General features: G+C 39.9%; 1 protein-coding gene across 1 annotated transcript in view; it reads left to right on the forward strand.

Moving 5' to 3' along the window:
* Positions 1-9,385, forward strand: part of klhdc8a (kelch domain containing 8A) — a 30,339-nt gene extending 20,954 nt beyond the window's left edge. The window contains exons 6-8 of the mRNA XM_034121882.1: positions 4,590-4,691; positions 6,777-6,925; positions 8,024-9,385. Coding sequence (XP_033977773.1) covers positions 4,590-4,691; positions 6,777-6,925; positions 8,024-8,077 — 305 coding nt within the window. The 3' untranslated portion in view covers positions 8,078-9,385. The remainder of the gene's footprint in view (positions 1-4,589; positions 4,692-6,776; positions 6,926-8,023) is intronic.
* Positions 9,386-14,073: the final 4,688 nt, after the last annotated feature.

The raw sequence follows: 14,073 nt of genomic DNA on the forward strand, positions 1-14,073 counted from the left end.
GTAAGAAGATAATTAAAAGGGACAGAAACAAAACTGAATTTGCTATGTGACTCAGTTATACAGTATGTCACTTATAGTCTTATTGTGCATCTAATCTTCATGCTTTCTCAGATGCTGAAACTAAAACAGAAATGCACAAGATGGGAATACTTTTTTTGCCAATTTGGGTGAACCATCCCTCTAAAGTGGATTTTCTGTTGCCAATAGCTGAAATTATTCTGCTTTTACTGTCTCTACAACAGAATACAAAGACATCAGAAGCTTCTCTGAGGCATCTCAGGCAACAGCAACAAAAAACACAAATGATGCAATCCCTCTGGAACCAACTAGGAATAAATGTATTCCCACGTTAAAAACTGCCCAAAATACCTCAAAGCAGAAGGAATCAAGCAGAAATGAGAAAAGCGCAAATGTGCTTTTGTTTTGGCCATCGCTAAGGGCCAATGTGTGATTATTGAAAATGCCACACAATAATAGAGGGATTCTGTCCAAGTGTGGTCAGCTCACAGACAGAAATAATCCATCAGAGACAGAGGAGCAATCACCATCCTCTTCTCATTTTAATCACGATGGACAATTACAGAGGCGAGCTGTGGAAGAAATTTGTACAAAGCCCGTCTTCAGAGAATCGCCTCATCTCCCTCGCTCTTTTGTCTCTCTCTCTCTGTATTTTCTCTGCCTCTCCATCACTTTATTCTCCTCCTCTGTCTCCCTCCAGAGCAGCATAAAGCGTGCTGGTGTTTTCCCTCCATCGCACAAAAGAAAATCTTGGTGCAAAGACGTGTGTAATCCCTCCAAAGTAAATAGGAATAAAGCTCGCAGTCGCTCTCTCTCAGAGGACCCGATGATAAGTCTGCAGTGTGATGTGTTGACACAACGGTAATTTTAAAAGCAACATCCAGACAGTCGCACTGTTTATAAAGGAATTACTGCTGTTGTAGCTTCCATCCTGCACACACTTTGTACGTTCATGTTGTAGTTTATTCTCCATTGGCCGCTAAATGGAACCAAATAGATGATATTTCACTTTTTCAGTATTAAGTATGAAGTGAAATCTGATTCAAAGTGCAGGATTTTTGTAGATCCAACATCTCTTTAGATCCAATCATCATTAATAGATCATCCAATTTAATAAATGACTTTATTCTAATGCATACTCAATACTTGCTGGCTAGATAGGGTAAGGGGTGACCCTCCAACCACTTATCTATTTTGCAATTAACATGTTTTGATTCGCCATCAGATGCTTTTTCGTACTTTAAATGTAAATAATGTGCAAAAATGCAAAACAAATGTGAAAATATAGCAGTAGAACTTATAAAAAGTGCTATGACCTTGGTCAGAATATATAAACTGGCTTGCTGATTAGATATGTTGTACATGGCAAACTGCATTATACACAAATGAGAGTGTATCTAAAATAAAAAAGAACAGCCAATAACGTCATACAAACTCTGAAGATCATTTCATTTCATTTTCATTTCAAACCTTTATTTAACCAGATTGGTCCCATTGAGATCATAGATCTCTTTTTCAAGGGAGACCTGCAATCATCATCATCATCATCATCATCATCATCATTGAAGTAGTCAACATGCAATAACAATGACAAGAGACTAAAATGTAGTTTAAAAGAAACAACTTCACCAAAATCTTGCCAATTTTTTCTTCTGGAATGCATTGATTGAAATGTTCAATATGACCTGATGCTGATGAAAGAGACTACAATGTAATCAGCTTCCATTGACTTGCCCAGACTTTTAGTTACATACATCTTGACTTAACAAATACAGGATAAGGCTAACTTACCTTACTTACTGTATGGGATTGCAAAAACATGTACACCTGGGCACACATTCATTTGTTTTGAATGCAATGCAATAAGTAATGGTTTATTTTTGGACGGACACTATAATTTATATTTCTTTACTATGTTCAATCTGAATTTACTTTAAAATAAAAAACATCTATATTGATTCTGACTCGTCTACATCCAACTCACAGGTTTATCATTGCTTTGAGAAAAAAGATTATGAATTTACTCCTTTTAGAAGTGAAGTTATAGTCATTTGTTCTGGGCATGTCATTTTCGAGCCTGAGACCTGAAAAACAGGCTCGGGGCTTAACAGGTTAATACACATCCTTTTACTCGTTTAACACAAAAAGCATTGCATGGCAACTTTTAGTACATCTTACATTTGGAAACACAATGCTACAGACACATTGAAATCAGTGCAGCTCTGTTTTTCACCACCAAATAACTCCTCTAATGAATTTAACATCTCACATCTGCAGTGTTAAGAGCAGAGTGGACATCCAGCTGTGCTCTGTTATCTTCAGTGTAACCAGGCTGGAAAAGAAAACCCTTCTGTTCATTTCCACACTGCTGGAGGAATCACCGTCTGGCTGATAATCCCTCTTTCATTCTCTCTCCGTCTATTGTTTGTTTTCACCTTGTTGTCTCTGCCTTTGTTTAAGAAAAGGATTGGAAATAAATGAGGAGGATGAATAACAAGGAGAGGAAGATAACGAGAGAGAATGAAGACATTTCTGTGCTTTTTCTCTCTCCTCTTTTCTCGTTCTTGTTCCCTCTCTCTCCCTCGCTCCCTAATTAAGTTATCTTTCTTCCTGTGTCATGGTTTTCTCCGGTCTCACTTCAGATAAACAACACTTGGCAGCAACAAAGAAGTAAAAAAAAACAACAACCTCTGCACAGTCTGCTGGGGAAAGAGAACGCCTATATTCTCATCTCTCTCAATTTCACTTTTATCACCTCGGTTGCTTCAGCTCTGGATATAAAGGAAAATGTCACCTTCACTCTGACCGCATTAGGTCTTTGGAGAACCATCTTTCTTGTGGGTCATAAGCGTCAGGTAATTAGAGAGATAACATTTGAATTGAGAAGTCTTCCACACCTGCGACTTGACTGATTTTCTGGCTTTGGCTATTTTGGTATTAAAGCTGCCAATAGCTGTTTTGTGGTGGATGAGAAGAGGCACCTGCTCTCCACTGCACCTGTGAGGTTCAATTCTCAGCAGTGGAGCTTCCTTATTGGCTGTTATCAGCTGCTGGGAGATCAGAAAATGTTTTGGTGCAACTTATTTAGCTGGATCTTTCTTGTTTTGGCCATTCAGACTAATGCCAAGTCTTATAGTATTAGAAAGGGTTAGTCAGTGAGCAGCTGTGAACGTTGAGCACCGGGTGAATTCCTGCTATCCCCTTTCCAGTCAAAGTATAGAACAAAGATGGAAACGCAATACCTTGAAATACTATAAAAATGACAACAACTACATGTGGCGTTGTTTTATAACCTAACATTTAAGAAAACACTATCAACACCCAGCACTTTAAGATCAATACCAGCACACTAAAACCAAAAGCCGTCACCGAAACCAAGAATTTCTACTATCTTTCTTAGTGTGTGTGTGTGTGTGTGTGTGTGTGTGTGTGTGTGTGTGTGTGTGTGTGTGTGTGTGTGTGTGTGTGTGTGTGTGTGTGTGTGTGTGTGTGTGTGTGTGTGTGTGTGTGTGTGTGGCATTTATATTACACTGTTCTTAAATCAACACAATAACTTACATACAACTACACTCACAGTCTGATACCCAGGAGTCTCTGAAGGTCTTTAGATGAACTGCAGATGGCTCGCTGAACTTGGATTCTGTTGTTTTGCTTTATTAGACTTCACAGGTCAGAGCGGCCACATTTGACCTATGACCCGCTCCTCTCCAGACAACACAGGACGCACTACAGTAACATTTAGATTAAAGTTTACTCGCGAGCCAACATTAGTCTTGTAATATTCTGACCCTAACTCCAACTCCTGCCTGCCCCCTCTCTGTCTGCTGCTGCTCAGTGTTAGGTACAACCTTCCTGTGTCCTTGCCAGGTGTGTGCGTGTGTGTGTGTGTGTGTGTGTGTGTGTGTGTGTGTGTGTGTGTGTGTGTGTGTGTGTGTGTGTGTGTGTGTGTGTGTGTGTGTGTGTGTGTGTGTGTGTGTGTGTGTGTGTGTGTGTGCGTGCGTGCGTGCGTGCGTGCGTGCGTGCGTGTGTGTGTATGTCTGTGTGTGTAGTGTCCTAGCTGCAGCTGGCCTGTGTGTTCATTTCTCTCTGAAAACAAGCTCAGCTCCACAGTTCCTCTGACCTCGCCCTCACTAACTTTATGAGCTTGTACATGTGGTGGAAATTCCACACGTAATCACCTTTTGGTAAGAAAATAACAAATATACAAGCTTAAACCAAAGTTGTGGACTTATCTGTAGCACAAGAATCTGACCCCGTTACACAGAAAAGCAATGTCATTTATACAGATGAGAGCAGATAACAAAGGGGACATAAGACAGGTAACATCCGTATGATCATTCGCCTGACAACGGTCCTCCTGTCTGTCGAGTGCAAGAGAACAGAAGGTGGCCAGTCTGTTGTGTTAAAGCCTGGGAATGAGCCCTAGTTTACATTAGGACTGGTTCATTCAAACTGCAGGAAAATATAGAAGGACGTTTATATACTTAAATGAGACTTAATGATACACAACAGTACACACACCAGCTCACACACTCCTGGTCGTTTCAGCTGTGGTGTGTGTTCCTCCGCAGGCTGCTGGTTGAAGTCGGAGGAGACGGTGGCGATGAAGACGAAGAGAGCTGACTTTGCTTCTGCTTTCCTGCGAGGACGCATGGTGGTAGCAGGAGGACTGGGTGAGAGATACTTTGACGGTTTATTAAGATGATAGAATAAATCATCCCCCATTTCTGTGTTGGGACATTAAAGCCAACTTTCTTCCAGCTCAATAACACAAGGTTAACTTCTCTTTTTGGAATTAATAGTCAGTAGATCTCATTCACACAAAACCAAACCTACATTTTGAGTTAAATAAAGACACAAACGTAATTATTTGCCTATAGTTAAAGTGGACCTATCATGCTATATTTGAATAATATAGTGTAGGACATATAAGGCATATTTATACTTTATTTTTTTCAAAATACCAAACAGATCATGCATTTTAGCCATGCCTCATTTTGCTCAATTTGCACTTTTCTAGCTCTGTTTTTGCAAGGGCAGATTCAGTGAGAACAGCACCATCTACAGGCCTGGCATATGTACTACAGCGTCTCCAGCGCTTTCGAACGGCAATGGCCGTGGCTGTCTCCTCCTGATTGGTGGAGTTGGCCCAATAGCCGTAGCGCCACCGTCCTGACGTCAGGACAGTGTTCAAATCTGGATCAGTTTTTATCAGATCCGTTGCAGCCCCTTTTTTAGAGATTTGGGTATGGAGGAAAATAGAGAGGGTTGTGTTTTCTGACACTTGGTGAGTTCCCTGGAACACCGGGGACACATATTCATGTGTAAAAGACGTACAAAAGTGCATTTTGCATGATAGGTCCCCTTTAAGGTCAGTGGAACATTTCTTGATGAATGATCTGGTATGTTACAAGATTAGATCAGAATACTGTTTTGTAACCATTTTAATTTCTTTAATGGCAGCACAAAATGACACCAGATGCTATATACATTTAAATAAAACACATAATTATATGAAATAAACGATCTTACAAAGTAGGCAGTAGGATACCATAGTATTTTTGTGGCAATTATATGAAATAACCCTTTATTCCGACATAAAAACATTCAGGAATTGGTGAAATTTGACCCCGGGACAACAGGAAGGTTAATGTAAGATTAAAACAAATCCCAAATAAACAATTTTCCAACTTGGGATCAATAAAGTTTATATAATCTAGTTAAATCTTGTCTAATCTTATGGGTTAACTAACGAGTGTTTATATGACTGAATGTATGTGTAACAAAATTCAACATCTGAGTCCAGTGGGAAGGTTTGCATCATTAAATAAAAACTGATATCTTTATGTTGAAATAAAGAAATACCCTATATCCCAGTCAGTAAACTACCACAGCCTATAAGGGACAATCTAAGGAGCCGGGGGAAGTGTGTAATGCGACGTCTGTCTGAAAAACAGAATGAACAAGATTAAAGTTGTAACTTTATAAGAGAGGTTGACCCCCACTGAAGACAACATGTTGAACTGTCCAAGGGAAAGATACCTAACCCAAAAGTGTGTGTGAATGTGTGTTAGTGTTACAATGTGTGTGAACGGGTCAATGCTGATTTGTGCTGACTTCAACCTGCAAGGACACTTCCAATGTTTCACTTTTAAAAGTACTTAGAGTGCATTACAAGAAAACTGGGGAGGCTGCTTTTTCCCATTTGATCTTGAGAACAGCAACATCAATTGGAATTTTTAATTTGGCTTATAATTTGGGGCAATTGTCATATTTGAGTAGTATCACTGTTCATGTTTCATTGTTTTATTGTTTTATGGTTCAGTTATATAACTCTTTCTGTTTGTTTACACCTTGTTTTTAACATTTGTTATTGTCATTTTAAGTAAAGCACTTTCAAGCATGAAAAGGTGCTATATGTTTTTTTTTTATATGTCCCCAGAAAGGCGCTATATACACTTAAGCTATTATTATATAAATAAAGTTTATTATTATTATTATTGTATTATGTAAAAGTGCCGTAAGGGTTGCGGAGATTAGGAAAGTGCGATATAAATGCTGACCATTTACCATTGTTTGAGATTGAAGTGGTCAATTCATGATGTGGTGTGTGTGTGTGTGTGTGTGTGTGTGTGTGTGTGTGTGTGTGTGTGTGTGTGTGTGTGTGTGTGTGTGTGTGTGTGTGTGTGTGTGTGTGTGTGTGTGTGTGTGCACGCGCGTGTGTGTGTGCGTGCGTGTGTGTGTGTGTGCGTGTGTAGGTCACGAGCCCTCGGCCCTGGACACAGTGGAAGCCTTCCACCCTCAGAAGAAGAAGTGGGAGAGGTTGTCTCCCATGAACTCCCCCCGCTGCTCCACCTCCTCCATCGTCATCAGAGACCGCCTGCTGGTGGTGGGAGGCGTCAACCAGGTATATACATTTACTACCAGATATTAAACCTTTACTCACACATTAACAGTTCATACTTACTCAAAGATATCTATCACCAACGACAGGTGTTCCTGCTCAGTGTGTCCCACAGTTGACCTTTTATTCATATTGTCGGATCAATCCACAGCTGTGAGCAGGGTTAGGAGGGTTACTGTGTTACAATCCAAGTGTCAAAATATAAAAATAATGTAACCTACTTTGCGTTACTTTTGGATTAACTCAATATCAAATGCAATGCAAAAAAACTGCATTTTGTGCCATTTTGGCAAAATAAATCACTTTGAAGATGAATCAAAATAGTTGGTAATTATCAATATAAGTTGAATTATCAGTGCTGCTCAAATATAACAGGCATTTATATTACACTGTTCTTAATTCATTGCTACAACATACACACAACTACAGCCACACTTACTTAAACAAGTCCACCAGGAGTCTCTGAAGGTCTTTAGATGAACTGCAGATGGCTCGCTGAACTTGGATTCTGTTGTTTTGTTTCATTAGACTTCACAGGTCAGAGCGGCCACATTTGACCTATGACCCGCTCCTCTCCAGACAACACAGGACGCACTACAGTAACATTTATATTAAAGCTCACCCCTGAAAAAGAAGAGCCAATGTAATATTATATAACAAATATATATAGTGTATTATATAAGACAACAGAACAATGTGACCTTAGAAAAGAAAAAAACGTGATATTTAGGATAAAAAAATGTCATTATTTAAAAGGAAAACCTTCATCAAGCATATTCAGGCAGTAGTCTATACATCAACAATGAAACTCATGAGCACACACTACAGTTTAAAAAAGCAGAATTAAAATCTGAGCTGACAGATGATGCTCCGTTTTAGTTTAATACACACAGTTAAACATCTGAGATAACATCTGATGCTTTACAACAAACACTATCTGCTCTTTGGTTTTTACTCAGACTGTAATCCTGCTAGTAAACCCCATTTCAAATTTATAATCTGATTACATCTACAGATACCTTTTTTGAATGACATAATCCCAATACATGTAATCCGTTACTCCCTAAACCTTTCTGAATGATCTCTCTGTCTCTCTTCCAGGTTCCCAGCTCAGCCCATGAGATCCTGTATGTAAAGGAAGAAGAGTATCTGTAGCCTGCAGTAATGGACACCAGCCATCAGACTGTCTTTGGTCACATGGGAAAGCACGGAGAGAGAAATGGAGGGAGTGTCAGTAATATAAGAGGCGACAGCGCCCCCTGCTGGCCGGCTCTGACCCTGCTGGATCAAACACAAGCACAATGGAGGAGCTGGCTCTTTCTTTAAACGAGTTGTTTCCGGATACTTTGAGTACTTCTGCGATGTACGTTGCAGTGCATACATGGAGGAGGAACTATAGAATAGAATATGGAGGGATGAAACCCTCTGTAATGGTCACACATGCAGAGCACACAGCACACACAGTGACATGTGTTCTCTGCTTTTAACCCATCCTAATACCAGGAGTCTAGAACTAGGAGCAGTGGGCAGCTATTGTACAGCGCCCGGAGTGAGGGGGGAAGGGGGGTGTCCGGTGCCTTGCTCAAGGGCACCACGGCAGGGCAGGAGGTGAACTGGGACCTCTCCAAGTAGCAGTCCACACTCCATATTTAGGTCTGGTCGGGGACTTGAACCGGCGACCCTACGGCTCACAGCACCTACTGACTGAGCCACTGCAACTCTTTTGTAGCCTGTATGTCTGGTGTTGTAGACAGAAAATACACAGAAGACCTGTTTGACGGAATAATATGCATTTCATGTTTGGTGTTGTGAAGGGATGCACGATTGTTTTCAGCCAATACTAATGATAACCTGTTTTCTCATGACTGGTGACTTTATTTCACATCATAGAAGAAGAGCATGAAGTGTAGTGAATGCACACAAAGAGGGTTAGAAAGGCTAAGATGTTGTGAGCAAAGACGAGTGATTTAAGATTAGAAAGCTCTGACATAACCATATCTAACAAACAAAAATGGTTACACGGCTTAGTTGAATACTCGACTCTGATTGGCTAATTGGACATTTCAGAGGTTGTTAATACTCGATATAACACCGCTGCTAGGCAACATAATGACCGTTGCTAAGGAAGATCAAGGGAGAGACTTCCTGTCTGTCTTCTTCTGCAGATTTCTCTGATGTCTAGCGCGCTGTTTTTTAACTTCTTATAAGATGAGATAAGAAATACTTTATTGATCCCGATTTGGGAAATGCTTGCGTTGCAGCAGCACAAAAAGAGAAATTAAGATAAGAAATAAACTATTCTAAAATGTAAACATCCCAAAATAGAAATAAAACAGCAATAAAAAAGTTGAAAATATACATGTTTAAATACCAATTTGCAGTAAGCAATATAAAGCAGGATATTGTATGCATTAAGTGTGTGAGGATTGGCATTTTAATTAAATATAAGTGTAAAGGGTTAGGTTGATTAGGGTTAGGGTTTATTACAATCAGCCATGAGAAATATATACAAATATCCATCCTAGGCTGAGAGACAGAGCCACAGCAGTGCCCACGCCCCCTCAACGAATATAAAGATGTATATTCACAAAGTATTCCACTGTGAGTAAACTAATGTTTGTTGTCCACAGCTGACGTTAAATTGACCGGACTTCTTTCTGCGGATTGATATGACTGCACATACAGTAGTCCCTCAGGCAACATCCTTAACAACTGTCTGCTAGCGAATATTAGCAGACCTCTTAAATGTCCAAATCAGAATAAAGTATTAAAGGTCACCTATTATGCAAAATCCACTTTTCCATGTCTCTTCTACATCAACATGTGTCCCCTCTGTGTAAAGAGATTCTGAAAGTTTCAGGAAAAAAGATTCTCTCTCTTTTTGTCCTGATCCATTTATATAAAAACCTGTCTGAAAATGAGCTGATCAGATTTTGGCCACTTTATGATGTCATAACGATGTTTTGGATTGTGCAACCATTAGCCAATCACCAACCAAGGTAACCACCCCCCCCCACCTTATCACCTGAATCTCCCCCTAGAGCACTATTAGGCGCGTTCACACCGCAGTACTTTTCCCACTTTAGTTCATCAGAACTTAGTTAATCAGAACTTAGTTCTGATGAACTCTTTAGTTCTGATGAACTAAGTACAGATCGCGTTCACACCGGAATAAGTCCCTGGGGGAGGATTAGGCAAATTAAGCCGCTGACGTCACTTCTTCTTCTTCTGCTTTGGGTTTACTGGAAGGCCGCAAACAACTTCACGGCGTATACTGCCACCCGGAGTCCCCGGCCGGAAGTCCCCGGAGTTGGGGACAGGCTTCAGTAGAAGCTGCTGGGACTCCCAGCAGCTTCTACTGAAGCCAGTCCCCAGAGTTGGGGACTGGCTTCAGTAGAAGCTGCTGGGACTCCCAGCAGCTTCTACTGAAGCCTGTCCCCGGAGTTGGGGACAGGCTTCAGTAGAAGCTGCTGGGACTCCCAGCAGCTTCTACTGAAGCCTTCTGAGTAAATCGCCAGAACGCCGACGCCTCCTCATCTCCACCGCTCCCATGTTTTCTTTTGTGTTGCCATAAGTTAGTCTCTCTGCATTTCTGCGCTGGGCTAATGCTAATGCTAATAATGCGAGGATAATAAAATGGCGGTTTCACAAAACTTTTTGGGAGTTTTACGGGGCGTGGTTTGCAATCCGCCCAGCCAATCAGAAATAGGAACCTTTTTCTCCCACGAAAGTACCTGCTCTCTAGCAGGGACGGAAAAGGGGGTAAAAAGGTTCTCATGAATTAATTTTAGTTCCGGCACTTTTTGGTGTGAACGCAACATTTCGGAACTATATCGGAACTAAAGTGGGAAAAGTACTGCGGTGTGAATGCGCCTATTGTGTTCTTTTGAACCAAATCTCTCTCAGAGGGGCGTGGGGAGTGGATCCTTATTTTCATCTAAAGACAGGGCTGAAACAGAGGGGATTATGGGATGCTGCAATGATCTGTTTGGTGTTTGGAGCCAAACACTTCAGAGACATGTTTTGTATCTGAGACCTATAATATATTGATGAAAAACAGTATAATAGGGGACCTTTAAGTATCAACGCTTGTTAAGATAATGAAAGCAATCTTGCTCGTGTTATCGACTTCACTTTATTATTAAAATATTACACAGTAATTTTGAGTTTGTATTATCTGCTCATGTATATCGTGCACCCCTCGTTTCGTGTGTTTATCTTTGTGATTGCATTTGTAAAAAGTGTGATTTGAACATTGTATTTTAATTAAGTTTAATGACAAGACTGCAATATTTGTATATAATTAAATAACATTAGCAGAAACTCACAACAAATGAGTAATGTTTGGTTAAAATGTACTGTAACACAATTTGCACTAAAGCAATTAACACTGAATGGGACTTGATTTTACGTTCAATCATTTCTAGTGTATTATAGTGATTACACTGAGAATGCTGTAATAGCACTATGTTACACTGTAACAGTGAACACCTGTTGGTTATGCATTACAGAAGAAACTGTATTCAATATGTGAGTTGTGTATGGGGAGGCAGTACATCTGAATGAGGCAGAAGACAAATACATTATGGATATTTTGATATCGCACCATTAAGATAATTATTTTATTTAAGTATAAGTTTAAATATGCAGATGACGCATTATCTTATTAAATGTATGCTAATTTCCTAGAATTTCTTACAGTAATCAGAACATAGGATGAAATCAAGTTCAATATTGTTGTTGATTAATAAAAGTCAAATGCTTTTTACAGAGGGACATTTCTTTATTCATAAAAAAAATACATTTCTTTCCGAGTTTTTATGATGTGATGCTACATAAATCTTGGTATGAATAAAATCTGAATGAAACCCTCTGTCTGATATATTCAGTAACACATTTGGAAAGTTTGGTGTGCTACTGAAGTGTAGATTTATGGCTCAATATGTTATTACCATCAAACTTCCCCAGCTGATTTCTTATCTGAAATGTATTTGAGAGCCTCTACAATCTCTGTGTTCCCTCCAGATGGAGTTTCTCTACCACACACTCCCCCCCCCCCCCCCCCCCCCTGCCTGAAATGCCTCCATTGGACTCCTTTGTTTACTTATATAGCGTCATCACAATGTAACACTCGCACTTCTATTGGCTAGAGTACGTGATTTAGTGCATGCAAAAGCTAAAATCCCTGTGTTCCCTCCAGAGTGAGTTTCTCTTAAGGACTGTAGAGGGACATTAGCTATATCCAACACATTGTACGTGATAGGCTAAGGGGCGGGACATCTCTAAGCTGCTTGACAAATCACAACAGAGCCAGCCAGCTAACCAATCAGAGCAGACTGGGCTCTGGTTTCAGACAGAGGGTGAAAAGAGGAGCTGCAGCACAGGCAGTATGAGAAAAATAAAGAGCTTTTTGAACATTAAAGCATGAAGACATGTCCCAGTAGAGACACTACATACTGATATACACCTGAACATCAGCAGGAGAGGACTCTTTAAAGTAGAGACACTACATACTGATATACACCTGAACATCAGCAGGAGAGGACTCTTTAAAGTAGAGACACTACATACTGATATACACCTGAACATCAGCAGGAGAGGACTCTTTAAAGTAGAGACACTACATACTGATATACACCTGAACATCAGCAGGAGAGGACTCTTTAAAGTAGAGACACTACATACTGATATACACCTGAACATCAGCAGGAGAGGACTCTTTAAAGTAGAGACACTACATACTGATGTACACCTGAACATCAGCAGGAGGGGACTCTTTAAAGTAGAGACACTACATACTGATATACACCTGAACATCAGCAGGAGAGGACTCTTTAAAGTAGAGACACTACATACTGATGTACACCTGAACATCAGCAGGAGAGGACTCTTTAAAGTAGAGACACTACATACTGATATACACCTGAACATCAGCAGGAGAGGACTCTTTAAAGTAGAGACACTACATACTGATATACACCTGAACATCAGCAGGAGAGGACTCTTTAAAGTAGAGACACTACATACTGATATACACCTGAACATCAGCAGGAGAGGACTCTTTAAAGTAGAGACACTACATACTGATATACACCTGAACATCAGCAGGAGAGGACTCTTTAAAGTAGAGACACTACATACTGATATACACCTGAACATCAGCAGGAGAGGACTCTTTAAAGTAGAGACACTACATACTGATATACACCTGAACATCAGCAGGAGAGGACTCTTTAAAGTAGAGACACTACATACTGATATACACCTGAACATCAGCAGGAGAGGACTCTTTAAAGTAGAGACACTACATACTGATATACACCTGAACGTCAGCAGGAGAGGACTCTTTAAAGTAGAGACACTACATACTGATATACACCTGAACATCAGCAGGAGAGGACTCTTTAAAGTAGAGACACTAAATACAAATATGAACCTGAAAATTAGCGTAGTGACCTCTTTAAGTTGCATTTGTGCAACATGTTCTATGCAGTAAAAACAGACCTGTTGTTCAGAGATGACCTACAGACACATGTATAATGTTTTTTATTATAGTGGATGACAAACTGTGTAGTGTAACAGGTGACTGAGCTGTGAAATATTTCATCATGTTGAGAAATCCTCTTCTGAACATTTTATTTGAACACAATCAATCTCTGATTCGTCCTTCACATAATCCTGTCATGTGATATAGAAGATATGAGTATAGAGTGCCACAGTGACGCGTCCTAAAACCCGGAAGTAAGCTGCGCATGGGATCCTTCGACAAAAAAGCAATGCAATTCCTCCATAGGATTTTGGAAATCACATTTAAGAGACCGATCACGTTTTGTTCAGTCGGATAATATCCACATGTCTACCCTACTTTTATAATTTTATAATCGATAGATTTATGATCGATAGATTTATGATCGATAGATTCATGATTCGAGGACGCGTCACTGTGGCACTCTATTCAGTGGAATAAATGGGATCTGTAGTTTGTAATGCACTTGTTCTCCACTAGGTGGAAGTGATTACATATATTTTTCATTACATTGCCTCCAAACTGAATAGTAAAAAGTGACAGTATTTTATCCCATGTGCAAGTATTTAATCATGGGTTGATTTTTAAATTTGATAAACTTAAAATCTACATAACTATAAGCAAC

The sequence above is a fragment of the Trematomus bernacchii genome, unplaced genomic scaffold (genome assembly GCF_902827165.1).
Source record: "Trematomus bernacchii unplaced genomic scaffold, fTreBer1.1, whole genome shotgun sequence".
Taxonomy (NCBI): Eukaryota; Metazoa; Chordata; class Actinopteri; order Perciformes; family Nototheniidae; genus Trematomus; species Trematomus bernacchii.